The 20,408-nt window shown below is 41.3% G+C and overlaps 1 protein-coding gene across 10 annotated transcripts in view; it reads left to right on the top strand.

The window, feature by feature from the left end:
- The first annotated feature begins 2,665 nt into the window (after positions 1 to 2,665).
- The window catches only part of sptbn4b (spectrin, beta, non-erythrocytic 4b), a 60,575-nt gene continuing 42,832 nt past the window's right edge, over positions 2,666 to 20,408 (top strand). For 9 of the 10 annotated variants that reach the window (XR_003743142.1, XR_003743144.1, XR_003743143.1 and 6 more), the window contains exons 1-10: positions 2,666 to 2,921; positions 8,013 to 8,180; positions 9,954 to 10,105; positions 11,614 to 11,787; positions 16,182 to 16,273; positions 16,413 to 16,493; positions 16,725 to 16,840; positions 18,162 to 18,274; positions 18,518 to 18,705; positions 20,091 to 20,208. Coding sequence is in view for 6 of the 10 variants with exons in the window: in XM_028961123.1 (XP_028816956.1) it covers positions 8,036 to 8,180; positions 9,954 to 10,105; positions 11,614 to 11,787; positions 16,182 to 16,273; positions 16,413 to 16,493; positions 16,725 to 16,840; positions 18,162 to 18,274; positions 18,518 to 18,705; positions 20,091 to 20,208 (1,179 nt within the window). In the remaining 4 variants the exon portion in view is untranslated. Of the gene's footprint in view, positions 2,922 to 7,998; positions 8,181 to 9,953; positions 10,106 to 11,613; positions 11,788 to 16,181; positions 16,274 to 16,412; positions 16,494 to 16,724; positions 16,841 to 18,161; positions 18,275 to 18,517; positions 18,706 to 20,090; positions 20,209 to 20,408 lie in introns of all 10 variants that reach the window. The other variant, XM_028961124.1, reaches the window with a different exon arrangement.

Below are 20,408 nucleotides of genomic sequence, written 5' to 3' on the forward strand. Positions count from 1 at the left end.
CACCACCCTACCATAATCTCCAACACACACACACACACACACACACACACACACACATACACACACACACAACTGAGCAGGTCACTGGCATGGGCTCACCAGCAAGACCCTGATGGTCAACCAACATGACCAATGACGCCAGCATGTCGACCATTTTGGCCATCTGTACACACACTGACCAACACATGTCAGCTTCCAGAAAGCTGATCGCAAGAGGCCAGAGGTGTTGCAGGCGGCCATATGCACTGCGTTCATTATGAGGAAATATCCTGTTGTCCAGGAATTTGTCAGGCAACTTAAAGGAAATACTGCTGCTATGACTGAATCGTAACAACACTATTCCTGCTACTACCACCAAGCCTATTAAAAGACTGGAATACATTTGAACAGAATAGAATGGCTTTAAAGTGTCACTTCACACATGTACAATGCGATTGAAAGCAACTCCTACAGTGCAGACATGTATGTAAAAAACAGTACAAGAAAAATACAAAAAGATTACAACATACAATAAGGGTCAGAAATGACAAAGAAACAAGTGACAGCGCTATATATACCTATGGGAAGAACAATTATTCATGGTAATGATAAACGTGTAGTGAATTGGACGTTGGACAGTATACAGATATTTTAAACAAAAGTGCTGCTTAGCACTTAAGTTGCAATTCTGCAACACACTTGCTCATGCACACTACACACGATTTCATACATTTTGAGAACTTTGCATGGAAGCAAGGAGAGCTAGAGGCAGAAGTAGAGGAACAGGAAGACAGACAGAGCGAGGAGGATGTGATCTGCTAACACAAGAGCAACTTTGGTGGACCATGTCATTAACCATGGCCTGACTATGAGGCATGCTGGGCAGAGAGTCCACTGTAATCTTTTTTACAGTTTCATCCATAATTAAGGACATTATGACTGGAAAACAGGTATGACATCAACTCTCTATTCTACTCAAGTATTTACAGTACTGTACCATATCACATGTACTGTATTTCATGAACAAAAGCAGCAGCTTTGTGAAATATTCGCTGATACAGTGTATGTGTATGGTATGAAGAAGCAAACCAGTAACAATTTGTGGTGGAATTTTTCACTCTTTGTTATATTGCAGTCATTTGCTAAAATGATTTCAGTTAATTTTTTTCCTCATTAATGTACACACAGCACAGAATTGTTGATATTTGTGCAGATTTATTAACAGAGAACAATTGAAATATCAAATGGCACTATGTATTCAGACCCTTTGCTTAGTATTTAGTAGAAGCGCCCTTTTGATCTAATACAGCCGTGAGACTTTTTCACACCTGGATTTGGGGGTTTTCTGCCATTCCTCCTTGCAGATCCTCTCCAGTTCGGGCAGGTTGGATGGTAAATATTGGTGGACAGCCACTTTCAGGCTGAGAAATGCTCAATTGGCTTTAAGTCAGGGCTCAGGCTGGGCCATTCAAGAACAGTCACAGAGTTGTTGTGAAGCATATGACACCGCGTATGACTGTGTACGTGACAAATAAAAATTTAATTTGAAACCACTTATTTCAAACCTTATTTTACCTGTGTGCTTAGGGTCATTGTCCTGTTGGAAGGTAATTCTTTGCCTTGAGCGCTCTGGAGAAGGTTTTTGTCCAGGACATCCTTGTATCTTACTCTCAATTGGTCTCATCAGACCAGAGAATCTTATTTCTTACCATCACACAGTCCATCAGGTGTTTTTTTTTTTTAGCAAACTGTCATGTTTCTTGCACTGAGGAGAGTCTTCTGTTGGGCCACTCTGACATAAAGCCCTGACTGGTGGAGTGCTGCAGTGATGGTTGACATTCTACAACTTACTCCCATCTCCCTGCATCTGCATCTCTGGAGCTCAGCCACAGTGAGCTCTTTTGGTTCTTCTTACACTTTCATTTACAGCATTTATAGCAATTATCAGACGCCCTTATCCAGAGCAACTTACAATCAGTATTTACAGGGACAGTCCCCCCCTGGAGAAACTTAGGGTTAAGTGTCTTGCTCAGAAACACAATGGTAGAAAGCCAGATTTGAACCTGGGTCTTCTGGTTCGTAGGCGAGTGTGTTACCCACTAGGCTACTACCACTCTACCTCTCTCACCAAGGATCTGCTCCCCTGATAGCTCAGTTTGTCTGGACGTCCAGCTCTAGGAAGGGTTCTGGTCATCCCAAACATCTTCCATTTAAGGATTATGGAGGAATCTTAAGTGCAGCATAATTTTTTTTGTAACCATGGCCAGATCGGTGCTTTTCTGTCTTAGCTCTTCAGGCAGTTCCATTGACCTCATGATTCTCATTTGCTCTGACATGCATTGCGAGCTGTAAGGTCTTATATAGACAGGGGTGTGGCTTTCCTAATCAAGTCAGTATCATCAAACACACCTGGACTCAAATGAAGGTGTAGAACCATCTCAAGGACGATCAGAAGAGATGGACAGAAGCAGACTTAAATATTTGAGCGTCACAGCAAAGGGTCCATGTGATATTTCAGTTTTTCTTTGTTAATAAATCTGCAAAAATGTCAACAATTCCGTTTTTCTGTCAATATGAGGTGATTTATTCTATTTGGATATTTGGAGGAATCCTCCTCCCTCTCTCTCTCTCTCCTTCTCTCTCTCTCTCTGTCTCTCTCTCTCTCTCTCTCTCTGCGGCTGTTGAATCTCCTCCAGCGTCACGGGGAGAGCGGCGCGCGCATCCGGTGCTCGGGACACGCGAGCGCACCGGCCGCGGCTCGGATCGAAGCGTCGGCGCGGCGACGCCTTTCACGCCTCGGGTAGACCCGGCTCGGCGGAACGACGCGGCGGCCAGCCGGACCGGAGGATGCCCGGGCGGGTCCGTCCTCCCGCCGCGCTCTGATAGCCCGCGTCGCCCTGCTGACGGGGGTGAAGCGAGCCTCGTCGGCGCCGGGGGTGAAGGTAGGACCGCCGTACCCGCAGGCCGGCCTGCCCACGCGGCTGCTGCAGTCATTCGTCGCCGGCGTCGGAGCTCCGCGGGAATGGACGTCATATTGCGCGTTTTTACCTGCAGTGTGGCGTGTTGGCTAGATGAATGCGGGCTTCTCGGCCGCCCGGTTCGGCCAAGTTTATTTAAACGTCCCCGTCTCACGGCCAGTTGTGGACCTCGACCGTGTTCGGACGGTCCCCGACTCCTGGTCACGCGTGTCATTTTAAGGTTAGAACCTGGCCGCGACGTCATGGTGGCATGAAACCGTGTCATGCTTCAGGGTTCGTGCAGGGCCCACATTTCCCACGGATGTCCTCAGAAAAAAAATCGTGACGTCACACGTCAGCTCTGTCCATGGTGCTAAGTTGGAAAGGGACCTGTCCTGGCCGTGGTTTACATGAGGATTAGTTTATCTCTTATAACTTATATCAATGGCACATAAATCTGGCGTGGGGTGTCCTCCCTCGGGTCCTCCTTGCACAGCACACTGGATCACTACTTAAACTCTGGCCCTGGGGAAGTGTGCAGTGCCGGGGCGAGGGCGTCACTCAGTCTCATCACTTAAAGAGAGCGATACAGTGGAAGCGTACCACAGCAAAAAATGTGTGCATTCAACGTCACCTGACAGATTGTGGCAGTCCATCTTGTTCCATGTTGGGGCGTTTTTCAGGTTAATTTACAGCGACGAGGACCAATAAAATACCCAGGGCAACAAAACACACATGCAGGAATAAAGAATACACACACACACACACACACACACACACACACACACACATGTTTATAGACATGCTGGTATGTTGGTCTATGGATTTTTTTCTCTGGATTTGCTTGCCTCAGAAGACAAGTAGGGCCTACATGATTTATTAATAATGTTTTGATCCAAATACGGTCTTGTTTCCTTGCCAGAAAGTTCCTGAATTTGCCAAAAAGAATTCAGCTTTATCAAACTCTAGACTGGTGATTTGCACAATTAAAATCAGTAGATTGATTATGATCATATGCGGGATCAGGATGATTATGTGTAGAGAAATAAATGCGATCTGAGTAATAATATTATCAGAGCTCTGTAATAGTTATGCGGTTATATTGTTGATAGTTACATTATCCTTATTTTTCCTTGTTCCTCAGTATTCTTGGTATCAAGACCCTCCCATTGCTACCAAAATCTGGGGGGGTTCTTAAGTCCTTTATAGAAACCATCATAACCATTTGTATATAACCCTAGTACCTCCTTACATTCACTGGAATTTATGGAATAAGACATCTAAATCTTTGAGGTGACACTGAATGCACAGAGGAAGCAAATGTCATCCCTAATGTAATAATAATACCTGATGCATGGCCACTACTTGTAAATGCTGCATGAAATGCTACGTTTAATTCTGGATGTTGGCATCAGTACAGCAAGGTGACTGTGTAATTATTTAACACAGAAAGTCGTGACTGCTCAAATGAATAAATATTTGCATGAATGTATAGGATTTATATAATTCCAAAATATTATCTAGAAGATCAGGAGTGTTGCAGTGATTCTCTGATTGTAGTGGCATGCTAGGCATGGGTCTAGAAATTATACAGGCCTACGCTTCAAAAACGTTCATTAAATCTTCTATCTCATTACAACTAACGTCTTTATGAAAAGATGTGATGTGACTCTACAACATAACTGAGCTAATGTGAAGATGACAGATACGTGCCACATACTGGCACACAGTAGTTTTCACCTGCCTGTGAAGACACCTTGGAACCTGGTATTCATAATGCGTGAATTTTAAAATGCTAACAGTGGCATTGTTATTATCTGCAACATTCAGGAGCAGCGTCAGTCCCATACTGCAGAAAGGACTGCAGTGCCCTGCCATCAACAGCGTTCCCCTTGCCCCCTCAGCCCTGCTGCACGTAGTCCTGAAAGACGAATAACGGGAACTGTGATCACGGCGTCCTCTCATATGTGAGAACGCCCAGGGCCCGTGTCTCTGTGGCCAGCTGTGTTTGTTTATCAGAAAGAGTCACACGTCACATCAGTTGGGTCCCCAAGCCAAAAGTCTGTCATATAAGCAGACACCAGGTGCTGGGTGTTTTTGCTGAAGAACGTTAAGGATAAAGGACCAATTTGACAGTCACTGCCGGCAATGATGTTTGGTGTACATATAGTGAGGTGCACGGGATTCGAACCGCCAACCTTTAGTTACCAACCACTGCCCCAAAATGTACAGTGATGTGTACATCACATCCAGTGTGCATAGTTAAGATGGGAGAAAGTGCCCTTTTGTTAAAAGATTAAAAAAAAGCAGTTTGTGATGCAGTTTCTTCCATCTTGTCATGTCGGTCCGTTGATGAAAAGGTGCCACCGGCAACAGGAGGAACTTTTATTTGGTTCCTGGTGTAATAGGCAGATGGCATCCCAGTGTAGGCTGTGGGAGATCCGAGTTATTTTTGGTTAATAGTTTAAATAATGAGGGAATGATGATTTGCGTGTGTTAGGCTCTATTTTAAGGAAATATGGTTTTATTTAAATTAGTTTCTGCCCTCAGTGGTGTTGGCCACCAAGATATAGGTTCCTGGTGACATGTAGCTCTTGTTTGAAGCCCAGAACCTGCAGAATATTCTTCTAATATACTGATATTACACCCTTTTTTGATAGGAATGCTTGAGTCCATCAAGACTTAAATTAATTCCAATTTTTGCAACCTCGTATGAAAATGTGGTCTGCTCTACGCTTCTGAACAGTATTATTAGAATACCTGCCATATACCCACATAGTGTACTTTCCTCACCACTCAAAGACAAAAATACGGCAGAAAAAAAATTATCTTTAGAGTTGGTGATATATTTGTCAAGTATTGTTTTGGTCAGATTTTTTAACACTGTTTAAAACACCAGACAGCATCTACAGAAGAGATGGAAGCTGCTTTAGATCATATAGCTTTCAGAGAGAGTTTCTCTAGAATCTTCGCCCGTGTGTGTGTGTGATGTGCAGCACCTGGCTAGTCCTGGACCACTGTGGCATCACAGAGCCCCCCTCCTTCCCCCCATTTTAATATGTCGAGCCATTACACTTCATGGCATGACAAGCACATATATTCAAGTAGACTGAAAATACTTAAAACAGACACTGAATGCATAAGTGCAATTAAAAACAAATTATTCAATTATCAATAATAGTATATATTGTATACTTTATGTTAATTCATTAATAATAATGTGTTTCTGTGAATTTTTTTATTCTGATTGCATCTAATGAGACAGCAACGTGCTGTATTATTGCCGCAGCTGTCTGCATGTGTGTGTGTATGAGGTGGTAAGAAAGTACAGACGCTCATGCTCGAGTGCTCGGAGCATGGGGTAAATGTTGGGGGATGGGAGGGTATCCACAGAGGCAAAAGGGGTTTGGGAAATGGGGGATGGGGCCATTCCTAGACTGTGTGATGAGCATCCACCATGGTAGCTGATCATCAGAACACAGAATAAAACCAGCCCCTAATAGCAGATGATGTTTTAATGGTTCTCTTGCCTTGTAAGAATGCCTCTCCCCTAATTGTGGGATGGCACCAGGCTTTGGGATAGAGATGCGGGGCTTAGATGAAACAAAACATTTGATTACCAGACCAAATGCATTCAAACTTTAGATGGGTTCTCTGATAGATTTACTATAATCAACTGTGGAGGTTAGTCGTGGATCCAAAGAGTGCTTGGTTTTTGGAATTCATGGGTAAGCTAATTCAGTGAATTAGGGTGGATTTAGAACTAAATCTCATGCTAATCACTTAGCTCTCTATCTCATTACATCACTTTTTATTGATTAAAATGTGCACAGTTTTGAGGAGTATAAAACTGTGACCGGAGACAGCAAAACTACGGATAGTCCATAGTTTTTATTATGGTATTTATGCATTATCGCTGATCAATTCACTTTGGTTATCAGAAATTGAATATGATGTTCAGAATGTAGAATCACTTGAAACTATGAATAATTGTGTCTTTACAAGATTAGGAAGAGCATTCTCCTTTTAGAATACACACTTCTGCAGAGGCTACCATGTTACTCTGACATGTTTTCAGCAGTAGCCCAGAACGAAGAAACCATTATGCTGTCTTGAAAGAGCATGTTTCACTGTTCATTTTGAAATGGTGCTCTGGATGGAAGAATCAATCGGCACCCGACTGCCAGGGACTGTAATCTGCAAACTCATCACAAAGCTATATACTTTAATGGTCCCCTGGCATGTGAATTTCACTTTGAGATCATTATTTAACATTAGTACGAGTTCCCCCAGCCTGTCTATGGTCCTGCAGTGGCTCGAAATGGCGATAGTTGTAAAGAGTGGTTTGGCCATTCTGCTTATGTCGTCATAAGGGTCTTTATTTTTTTCTGGAAAAACGCTGACACAACTTCCTGTCTGCACCAAAGAGTAAATGTTGATCTTTCCACAAATGCCCCCTCAACTTCTATTGGCCGCTCTCCTCCTCGTCCTGCCTCTCTCCTCCTCATTTAAAGCTACAGATGGAGAAATGGCGCGTCCTGGGAAATCTCATTCTGGGACTGGATCAAAGTGGCTGTAATTCTGCACCAAGGCTGAATTTCAGATACAGAATTGGGACACCAAGACCAATGTAAAAGCAAAAAAGGGAACCTTTAAATTGGAGGTGAGGTCTGATTCGCTTTGACCTTCTAGTTAATGTAATATGGAATAACATCTTTGGGAGACCACACAGAAACTTACTTTGCATGTGTACTTATAGATCTTAGAAAAAGTCCCAAGTCTTATCAAAACTGCATGTCCTAGCTATGCCACAAAATTATCTTTGTCCTGGTGCATCTCTTTCCTTGAGGGAGAAGAAAGTTGTCCTATAAAGCAGATGTGTACAGTCTGAAATGAACCGAAATGATCCCACATTTCCTCCACCTTGCTGTGTCTTTATTAGGATACCTGAGATTCATGGGTGTGAAAGATTGTAAGATAATGTACAATATCTTACATGAGGTAAAGAGATAAATTGTGGTTAATCTATGTTTAGACAGATGCATTAACTGCATTATTGAAGTCTCCCCATTTCAGGGTCCAACGGGGAATCAGCCGCAATGGCCAGCGCCTCCACCGACTTGGACAACGCGGAGGCCCAGCGGCAGCTCAACAACAACAACCGTCCACTCACTTCAGGTTACTGGGAGACCGAGACCACCAGCGCCAAACTCTTCGAGTGCTCCCGTATAAAAGCACTAGCAGGTAGGATGCAACTCATTTCCTGGACACGTAGAGAGGAGGCATTGGACAATTTTTAATCTTAAAGGTGGAGAGTAAAAATTGTCCACTTCATTCATTTATTCTCTGTCTAATTAAATTCCAGACTATAAGACGCTACTTTTTTTCTCATGCTTTGAGAACAGTGGGTTTTACAACGATGCAGCTAATTTATGGATGTTTATAGGCTAACACATTTAAACTCACCAGCACGGTATGTTCGAGGAAATGGTACTATATGTCTGTGCGACATATAACGGCCAAAGAATAAGCTCGCCATCATTGGCTTTTACCTGAACGGTTCCTGCATCTTTGCAGAGGAAGTGTGAGATGAAGAAATTGCATACCTTCAGGCTGATTAACTCTGATACTCAAGAAGACAACTTTAGTACTGTTAAAAGCACGGTTCTCATAAAAAAACATTTGTGGTATGTATGTAGTGTATTACTGGATAATACATGTATTTAATTAAAATAAAAACACATCTTGTAACATCTTACTTTGTTAATACAGGATTTCCATGGATCTTTAAAGACTTCAAGAATCTTTAAAAGATTTTCAAAAATTAAAGCCTTAAATATTATTTTAAAAAAATCTTTAAAGCCAGAGTTAAAGGTCTTAAAATACTGCAGACCCTATATATTCATTTACTGGTAACCTCTAAATAATTTCAAATTTGTGTATGAGATCAGAATTAGCAGAGATAGATGGCTAAATTTTGCACTCACCGTCTTTATATAATTTTTTTTTCTTGAATAGTATATTCCTACATGTTTTTTTTTCTAAATCAAATGAGACAAAGCTTCAACCACTCAGTAATCCACTGGTCATGGTGTGCTGCAGTTTCCGGGTTCTCATGTGCAGTTGTGCGATTACAAGAACGCAAAATGATTCTAATTATATTATGTGTACTATATTATATTATAACATTTTATTATGACTGACTGAACTAAGACCGGCTGCTCGGTCTCACTTCGATAAATGATCGGAGAGCGAACACAAACTTCTGGTCTGTTGTACCTATCATTTCCATATAATTTGCTCCTTGTAAATTTGTGTGTTTGGTCTTTTGCATGTTGTAAACGTATTAAATGTTTTTTTGATGAAACGTTAATTTAATTTGGAAAAGCTTATGCAACATATATACAACTCTGGCATATGTGGCAAGTGGTGAGTTTTTGTAGGGAGCTTATTACTTTTCACAGGGTTTTAACCAATCGTCACACCTCAGTTCTTTCGTTTGCCTTTCAAAACCACACCCAACATGTACAACAGTGCAGAACCCCACACATTTTACAAGTCGTATATGACAGCCCAGGTGTGAATGGATAAGGAGTCAGGCTTGTAGTTAAATGTGTAGTTCATTTTTTTTATTGATTTATTTAATTTTATTAAGCTGCAGTATTGAGAATATAACATATGCAGTGATGTAAAGATTTACTAATTATTCGTTTTATATCATTTTGTTTTTATGGATAGTCAAGCATGTGCCATTTATCATATAGCGATATTGATCTCATTAATTTTCTCGAATCGTGCAGCCCTGAAATAAGAAACTAGTAGGCTCCTGCACTACAGGTAACATTGACAAATATACAAAAAATGAATATATAAAATAATAACATATTAGAAAAACTCTGATCCTGCAGAAACCCTTTAATAGCTCCACAGGGACACTTATGTGCAGCTTATGTATGTACAATTCTTTAAGGTGCGTGGACGGGTTGGAATTTACTAAACATGACATTTCTTAACTAGATGAAAGAGATGCGGTCCAGAAGAAAACATTCACCAAATGGGTGAATGCACACCTAGCCCGGGTCTCCTGTCGGATCACAGATCTGTACAATGACCTGCGGGATGGCTACATGCTCACCAGGCTCCTTGAGGTTTTATCCGGTGAAATCCTGGTTGGTAACACAAAACACAATGCATGCACAGCATTATTTTATTGACATACTGACTGTGTTGATATAATCATGAATGTATTTATAACCAGCAAAGGATTATGCAACCGTTTGAAGATCGTAGATACATGTTTTTGTGAAGTCTTACACCTAAGCGAATATTTTTTGAATTCATGCTTCTGTTCTCGGTGCTTGGGCTGAGCGATTTATTCAAGTTGAACTGAAATTGTAACTGGCCTCAATGCGATTTGAAACTTGCAATGACTGTGATCATTCTTGCAATGAATAACATTTCGCTGATGTTTCAGACTAAATGTGGCAAGCGTAGTGTGGTGCTCTGAAACCCACTGTTTTCTATGATGTGCAAGTATTTTGAAAAGCAGCAAACGCCAATCTGTGAGCATCGATGCACACAGCGGTCAAAGTGCAGCGGCAAGAACAGCGCTTCTCTGGATGCTGCATTCGGTCTGAAAGCAGAAGCTCAGAACATGCAGCATGCAGATCGCATGCTACGTTTGGTCTGAAAACGGAGACGCCATCATGCCCAGAGATCAGTAGTGTCAATTCTCTCACATGCGCCAATCACATCTGTCCCAAGTTAAAGCCACGGCCAACAACAAACACACGTGCAAGAAATCTTGATTGTGCTACTTCGATTATATGGAAGGCTGCAGTGTTTTGGGGACAGGCCACATGTCGTGATTGGTAAGTGATTGGTAAAATTTGAGTCAGAATTGCATAAAATACAGGGGATTGGTGCAGGGCAGGAAGGAAAGGATGCAAATGTGCGGCTCACAAATGAGGGACTTATTTAAACAGAAATGACACGGCATGATACGTAGACACAGATGCAGACACAATCAGGTAATCAGGGCTACACTGGACAAACACAAAACTCTGGTCCAGATCACAGACCCAGCTCCCCCCCCACAAAGTTGGGTTTGATGACAGTAAGTGACACTCTTTGCAATGAAACCACATGCGCTCAATTGCAACAGGCAGGTAAATCATTCTATTATTTTAGCGGATAAATAACAGCAGTGTTCTTCTCACAATAGAACCACTAACTGAATATTTTCTGTTCCAATTCCGTACACACATTCATTTTTATGTAGCAGTGAGGTACCCAGTTGGCTGTGGGGGATTGTGGGGAAATGTAGTTTAAATTGCAAATCACAATCACAATATCTGTCAGATAAATCGCAATTCGATTTTTCTCTTAAAATTGTTCAGCCCTAATCATGTTGTTTATTGCAATTCATTGTAATGTTATATTTTTCATGGTATTACAAAGCAGAGACTTAAATGCTGTAAAAAAATGTATTTATTGTCCATGTACAAAGCATTATTTTTTGTAGAGAGCCATTTAGTTGTATATTGCATACTTCTGAATCAGTATATGAAATAATTCCTGAATGATCTAATTTTGAATAGATGATCTTGGCTGTATTGCATTATGGGTCATGCTTTTTCAAAATGCATCCCGCTGTTTCCATTCTCTCCCTGCCTAGCCAAGGCCCACCAGAGGCCGAATGCGCATCCACTGCCTTGAGAATGTGGACAAAGCCCTGCAGTTCCTCAAAGAGCAAAGGGTCCATCTGGAAAATGTGGGCTCTCACGACATTGTTGATGGCAACCACCGCCTTACCCTCGGCCTTATCTGGACCATCATCCTGCGCTTCCAGGTACAGCTCTTAAAAAATGTTCACAATTTGTTTTGTCTCTGAGCATGATCCTGCACTGCCATATTCATGTCTCACATGCCACACATTTCATGAACAAATGGGAAATGCACTTTTTTCCAAAATCGAGGTTCTTGTTAGTTGTTTAATCCTGTATTGGTGTGAAGTGATTGTCACTTGTGATACACAGCAGCACAGCACACAGTGCACACAGTGCAGCATTTAACACATCGCCCTGAGTGAGCAGTTGGCACCATGACAGCCGCCCGGGGAGCAGTGTGTGGTGACGGTGCTTTGCTCAGTGGCACCTCAGCGGCACCTTGGCGGATCAGGATTCGAACGGACAACCTTCTGAGTACGGGGCCGTTTCCTTAACCACTAGGCCACCACTGTAGATGATAAGTCAACAAAATATTCTAAACACATGAGTGATGTTTTAAATGACATAGTATCAGTTCTAGAAGACTCATATGACTGAATGTTTGGGATCAGATTCAAAGTGAGATATGAAACAGGCAATGATTTTAACACAATTTAGCATGATAGTTTCACTGTGTCACTTGGCTTACTGGTAGGCAATTTACCAAAATAATTAATTTTCACTCGTTTGGCACACACAGTCATTGACTTGGACATGCAAAACCAGCAGTATTTTCTGGTGCTCTTTTATGCTTTTCCCTCCACATATATACTATATAATACATATATAATACTCCAGCAGTGCTCCGCCGCAACATTGCTGCAGTCTTGTCAAACTGCTGAGAAAGCGTCAGCATTTTTATTTTTCTAAGGGTTCATTAAAAAACACTGTCAATGCTAATACAATGGAGTGTTCAGCATTGCAGTCCGCAGCGTTGGAGTGTCTGAGGAAATGTGTCCCATGTGCCACGGCCTGTTCCTCTCCCATTGGGCACTGTTGGATTCCTGGTGATATGTCTCGCCCTGTGTTGGCTGGGTGCTTTTTGATCCCTGTCCTCTGCCTCTGTTTGCTGTTGAAAGAGTGTGTATGTGTGTATGTGTGTGTGTGTGTGTGTGTGTGTGTGTGTTTGATCTTTGCTGTCCTCTTTAAAGTGGGACCACAGGAAACAATGTCGACAGGTTTATTTCAGATCTTTTGTCAACGTTCCGGGTTCACCTCCCCGCCCACAGGCGGCATGCAGACAGCCACCTGGAAGCCGATGTGGACGGGGTAGGCGTGTTTAAAAAAAATTATAAATTGCATTCATTGGCTGCAATAAAACCACACATATTAATTCCAGAAAAATACTGAGACATCGGTACTGGATACAGGTTTATTTAGTCTGGCATGACAAATCATTTAATAATAACAATATATTAATAGCAATGTAAAATTAAGCATGCCTGAATGCTTTTGCACACATATCAGACAGAACAAAAGACAGTGCTATAAATGAATTATATGTTAAAGTGAAGTGAACGTGAAGTGATTGTCATTGTGAAACACAGCAGCACAGCACACAGTGACACAACGAAATGTGTCCTCTGTTTTTAACCTATCACCTTGGTGAGCAGTGGGCAGCCATGACAAGGGTTGAAAACAAATGTTGGATTAATATGTGTCTCAGAATAATATAGACAATTGTCACTGATGCATGGCAAGAAACTGAAATGGTCAGATACTGATATGAAATAAAAGAACATGACATGTCTGATGCTTGGGAATATGAAACAAATAGAGCATTTTGTTGTCTTTAATAATATATATTTTGGAATTTTTTTTTAAAAATCTGATTTCAGATATTTTCAGTGAGGGCCTAGACCTAATACCAATGCAGACTGTCACTCTGCACTTAACTAAAGCCATTTGTTTCTGAGGTGATCAGCAGTGTGAAAGCTCTGTTGGCACACGCTGCCTCATGCCACTACTGTAGCCGGCAGTCAGCTTTGCTGGAAGAAACATGGAGGTATATGCCCTTTCACAAAAATCACAAAATGGTGGTGATTTGGAATGATGATGGTGTACGTCTTTCTCAAACCAGCTAGATGCACTCAGGCCACAATTGCAGATGCATGTGCAGACAAGAACATTTACATTTATAAAAGACGCCCTTATGCAGAGCGACTTACAATCAGTCGTGACAGGGACAGTCCCCCCCGGAGACACTCAGGGTTAAGTGTCTTGCTCAGGGACACAATGGTAGTAAGTCGAGTTTGAACCTGGGACTTTGTGGTCGTCTGGTCCATTGGCAACTACTACTATGCTACCACCACCCTTAAAAACATGACAGTTGCTGATTGAATGTAGAACCGAGATTCCCAGGTGATTTATTTCTCATCAGAACAGCAAGAATTAATAGAGCAGGAAAATTGCAGAAGCACAGCACAACGCACACAGTTTACAGAAAGCTGATAGCATTGTGTGTGTATGTGTGGGATTCACAGTCAGGAGGTTCTAACCGCTGGTAAAGCCACATTAACGCTTGTGTAAGAGATCAGCATGTGTCATTGACCTTTGACCTTGTTACGCTGGTTTATGCACAAGATGGAAAGGGTCTTGTCTTGTTGCTAAATTGGTCCGTACCAGGATCATGCAGGTTGTGAGGACAGGTGACGGCACAGAGCAGGTTGGGTGGGCAGCGCGTTGCAGAGATTGAAAGGTAAAGTTTGTGGGATGACGCACAAATCCTGCCATGTGACCCGGGGTCCTGGTTTCCACAGGGAGAATCAGCGAGGCGCTGCCACATCATCAGTGTGTGACGGCACAGTACGTTGAGTGTCGAATGTCACCCCAGCGTTCTTGTTTTTTTTTTTCCGAAGTCAGATCTGGCGCAAGGGCAGGCTATTCTACACCAGCTTGCCCACACTTACACACACACAGAAACACACAAGGAGCGTCTCTCCTTCGCACGCACGAAAGCACATCAGCATGGACTGACTCACAGGTAAGCGAACAACAAACCCTTCTAGTTCTCAGCCATTTGTGAGATGAGTTCAACTTTTGCGTTATGCTAATGGACATGACTCAGTAAAATGCGACTCTGGCAGCAGCGCAGGGGACTGTGGAGGAGACAGGCACTCTGGGGCTTGGATGATCTTCCAGGCCCACATGGCTGCGCTGCCTCTGCAGCTGTGGGTCGGTCCCACCTGGCACACGGCCACCGCATGGTGGCCCGGAGCTGCCGGTCGATGGCCTTTTGAATTTTGCATGTGAGGAAGGAGATGGTGCACATGGCCGATGAATAACCTGCAATGTCAGGAGCTGGAGCGGGGTGGTGGGCGAGATCCCACCACAGTCGCTCTCCTCACTCTCCTTACTCGTTCTTGTTCGTCCCTCCTTGTCCTCATTCCTTGCTCCCTGTCTCACCCCTCCCTCTGTCTGCCGAAACTCACTGTGCTCGGTCAGCACATAGGACTTCATCCACTGCAGTGACTTGCTCTCTTATTCCCGCACACACACTTTCAACACGCACAGTCGAGCTAGAAAGCCAGATGTTATTCATGCAAAGAAAAATACCATTTTGCTATATTTATTTTGAAATCCACACTAATTCACATGAAGTATGTTCAAAAATATGCTTCATTTATGTGTAATAGGATAGCGCGACCCATTTTAGTATTGAGAAATGTGAGATAGATATGTTTCAGATCAAAGGATGAAACTGATACTAAGCATGGTAAACATCTTCATGACACAGGAAGTGTTATTGCATTATTCTGTTTTGCTACAGTTTACATGTGGTTTACAGTGCCATTAAAATTGTCAGGGTTACAATCTGCTGTTTCATTCATGTTTCTGTTCATGTCCTGTGGAGAAGTGTAAAAATGAAGCTGGAATCTTTTACATGCCGACAGCTCTTTCCTGTAAAACACAACTGTAGGTAGCATGGATGTGTGTTGGCAAAGATGGAAGGGTTACCCATTAAACTGCATCACGTCATGCTGACTTGATCAGACCAATGGCTGCCATGGAAGACGACGGCAGTGGGGGTGCAGTCAACTCGCATTACAACGTCACACACACACGCTCACACACATATCTCTGGGATGTGGGGTTGATGCGTGGCTTGATGGACATTTCAGAAAGTGCTGACACTGGAACTGCTATGTTTGTGAGTAGGTGCCCAGTGAGTCTGCTGAATATCATGTGATATCTTAGCTGCTGTGACCTACTGCAGCTCAAGGTTACTGTTGCTAATGATGAAAAATCTATCAGGAAACTGCCATACAGGATATGAATAGCAAAGGGTAGATGAATATTTAAAAGATGAATCAACAGCCATAATATTAGCATTTCTGAAATACAATAGAGTGTTTATTAAATTAAAACCTTAATTGATATTGTTTAAAAGAGAAATGTGTAGCAATGAGCAATGCTGGCATAAGTCAAGGTAAATTAGAGCTGAAAAACAGAATGAGTGTGTCTCCCCCAACCACAGATCCAGGTGATCAAGATTGAGACAGAGGACAACAGGGAGACCCGCTCAGCCAAGGATGCCCTTCTCCTGTGGTGCCAGATGAAAACCGCAGGGTGAGAGACAGTGACCTCGTTTCCTTCCCAGAAATGTTCACTGAGAATCCAGTTTGATGTGCAGAATCGTAGCTTTCTAGACCTCAGGTCTGCTGTCTGCACCTTTAGATGCTAAATCAACATTCATGATGTCCCACAGGTATCCTGAAGTGAACATTCAGAACTTCACTACATGTTGGAGGGATGGCCTGGCTTTTAATGCACTCATCCACCGGCACAGGTGACCCGAGGCGAACAAAAGCATGTATACACTAATCAGCTCCCCGCGTCTTCACTCATTTTTTTAGATTGACAATTATTCGCTTTATTTCTCTGCTCCTGTTTTAGTCTCAGAGTCGTCTGTTTTTTTCCTGCTCTTTCAAGGCCCACACACACAGAGAGACACGCAGTTATGCCAGACCATTTCAGATGTTGAGAAATGTTCTGTGACAGATGCTCTATTGTTTTTCAGACCCGATTTGATCGAGTTTCATAAGCTGGCCAGATCCAATGCCACTTACAATCTCCAGCAGGCATTCAACATTGCCGAGCAGAGCCTGGGCCTCACTAAACTCCTGGATCCTGAAGGTAGAATTCGACCTGTAGGGCTCAGTTTGAAAGAAAAAAGATGAGATGTGGGAGGGAAGAGGGAGGTCCATGTAAATAAGCTTGTGAGGGGGGAGTGTACATTTAAAAGTATGGATCTGTATTTCCGGTCCTGTAGAATGTAGAGCTTGTGACATTTGAAAACAACATCTGTCTCTTTTGCAATTAGAATGCTTGAGTGCTAAAAATAAATACATCAATAATCAAATAATAATGAGCTATTAAAAATGGGAATTTAAAACATAATTAAATATTCAAAATGACAGGAATTATAAAAACTGGAAATAAAAAAAATATTAATTAATTAAAATGGGATTAACGCTTATCTAGCCTGTCTTGAATTATGATATATCTAGCATTATGCATGAAACGATACAGGCTAGATCAGAAATAGTCCCGCCCACTTACTTTGATGGGTCACACTGACAGATATAGGCAATTTATGTGCTTTAAGTAATTAATAATGTTATAATGAACAGTTTTTATTTCATTTTGATGCAATGTTTGTTCAGCTGCTTATGAAGTTGATTGTTGACTCTTTCACTACAAGTTTATTCGATTCATATTTGTGTCCATCGTATTGGGTGGTCCACAGCAAAAAAGATACAACTATAACAATGTAACTATTTACACTAATTACAGCTGGTAAAAGAGTCATTTGATTCTTAACTTGCCCAAACATGGACCCACTCATAAATACTCAAGTGTTTTTTGCTGCTATATCTTTTTCCATGTTCCTGCCTTAGATGACGGAGTAAATTGTGTTGGTGAAATGTTTCTGCGTTATAATATCTTTTAATGTATATAGTGGGTATAAAAAGTGTACATACCCCTGTTACACATTTGCCATGGGGATGTAGTGGAAAAATGGATGTCCCCAGCCAAAATGGACAACAGAAAGGGTTTAATACACATAAAACAATTCACAATTACATAACAAGACCCAGTGAGGCAAAGATCAATTGGGCAAAAAGGGTAGGCAATCAGAATCAGGAGACAGAAAGGAAACAGGCAAAAAGGCTTAGCAACAAAAATGGGAGATCCACATTGACAGGCAAGCGTCATCCAAGATGGCTGTGCCTTCTTTATACAGCAAGCTGACCTCTGTCCTGTCTACTTCTGGGTCGGTATTTGCGGTGCGGCCATGCGGTTGTGCAGGTGGCGTGGGAACCGTAACAACAAGGTGTAAACACTTTTTAGATCAACTGTATGTTAGAATGTAACAGTATTGACTAGTGTTATAGAATAAATTGTCTTTTTTAATAGTGTTTCTTAATTGTCACATATCTCTTTTCATATCTAGATGTTAACACAGAGAACCCAGACGAGAAGTCCATTATAACCTACGTGGTTTCTTTTTACCATTACTTCTCCAAGATGAAAGCCCTTATAGTGGAGGGTAAAAGAATAGGAAAGGTAAGTTGGTGTTCTAAATGTTAATGCTGTGCTTGATAATGCAAGATGTGGTGTGTGTGTGTGTGTGTGTGTGTGTGTGTGTGTGTATATATATATATATATATATATATATATATATATATATATATATATGTATATATATCCTTTTTCCAGGATACACTTTACACATTAAAATAACTTTTAACCTGCATTATTAGTGTATGTGACTGTAATACGCTGCATAACATGTTGACACTACTCCAGGTTTTAGACAATGCAATTGAGGCTGAGAAGATCATTGTGCGCTATGAGGCCCTGGCCTCTGATCTCTTGGAGTGGATAGAGAAAACCATCAGCATCATCAGCAACCAGAAATTTGCTAACTCTCTAGCCGGTGTGCAGCAGCAGCTTCAAGCCTTTACAACATACTGCACTATCGAGAAGCCTATTAAGTAAGTTGAAGTTTTATTTTTCTACTGCTCTTTTCTGCATGTGTTCATTCATACAGATCAACAACTGGGGATAAATATTGTGGAATAATAAATACATTATATGTGTTATCAAAAGAGACTTCATATAAGATAAAAGAGGCAATAAATCTTTATTCTCATTGTCACTTTTCATGGAGCAAGGAAATTTAAGGTGCAGTTGAAGCAGTGAGGCATATAGAATATGAATTATAGGAATATAATAAGACAGACTTAAATAACAAAAAATAGTAATGCACAAATTATATAAATTATATACAAATTACATTGGTAAAAAATAAGTATGTAATTTATTTACAAAGAAAATATGTAATATGCTACAGTTACTGGTAGGAAAAGGTGCATTAGAATTGCAGCTACATATTGAAAGTCGTGTTTACAATTTTAGTTACATCTTAATATTGTATACAAAACCTTGCCTATATGTCTAATAAAAGTGATGTAGCAGGAGTCATGGGAGTGGTAGTTGTGTCAGCCAATCAGTGCTAATTGACTAAATAAATCCCAGTGAAGGGTTAAAGTCATTATTAAGTAAAGGGACAGGCGATTTTTATTATTCAATTGATCTGTTATAATAATGTAAAATCATGACTTGAAAGGAGTTCGGATGGAGTCAATGTTTAGTACTGATATAAGGTAAACACTGCCAGGTTACACAATTTCAAATGGTAAACAGTTAGGACTATTCATTCATAATTTACAAAAAAAAAAAAAAAAGTAATGAAATGTAATTAGTTACTTTACTTTCACATAGTAATTGCAATCTTTATTGTCATTGTCACTTTTAATGGAGCAAGGAAATTTAAGGTGCAATTGAAGCAGTGAGGCATATATGATATGAAATATAGGAATAGAATTTCCTTGCTCAGACTCAAATAACAAAAAATAGAAAAATAGTAATATATATATATTATATATTTAAAAATTATATATATACACACACACACACACACAAAAACATAAGTATGAAACATCATGGACTGGGGGTTAAGTGGGGCCAGAGAATTGTGTGTAAAATGTCAGATCATTGCGGAAGGGGGCAGTCAATATTGCACAGTCTGGCAGACCTTCTCCTGATGTGCTGGAATCTTCTGTGGAAGTGGGATGAACAGTCCACGGGATGGATCACTGGGGATGGCTGGGGACAATTAGAATTGATCTGGCAAATATTGTTTCTCTCAGTGGTTAGGAGCGTCTGTCTCTTCTGGTTTAAATACTGTTCGATCAGCATTGCAGACCAGTCTGCACCAGACCAGCATTTCTTAAAATATGGCAAATCTTTTACTTACATTTAAAACATACTATATACCCGGCATTGACATAGTCTTACCTGCACTTTTTGTCAACAGGTTCCAGGAAAAGGGCAACCTAGAGGTGCTCCTCTTCACCATCCAAAGCAAACTCAGAGCAAACAACCAGAAGCCATATGTGCCTCATGAAGGGAAACTCATCTCTGATATCAATAAGGTAGCAACAACTCACCGCTCTACTTGCCGTCGATACCAGCTGAGCTGTTTCAGTCCTTTGAACTTGTTTGTAGCTTTTATCCCTTTTACCAGGTTAAGTGACTCCATTGAACTATGCCCAGAGACACGTGATCCTGTGAAATGTGTTTTTTCTGACTAGCACTACCATCAAAGTCTTAATATTCCAACATAATATTTTGA

Source organism: Denticeps clupeoides, chromosome 19, assembly GCF_900700375.1.
Source record: "Denticeps clupeoides chromosome 19, fDenClu1.1, whole genome shotgun sequence".
NCBI classification, from domain to species: domain Eukaryota; kingdom Metazoa; phylum Chordata; class Actinopteri; order Clupeiformes; family Denticipitidae; genus Denticeps; species Denticeps clupeoides.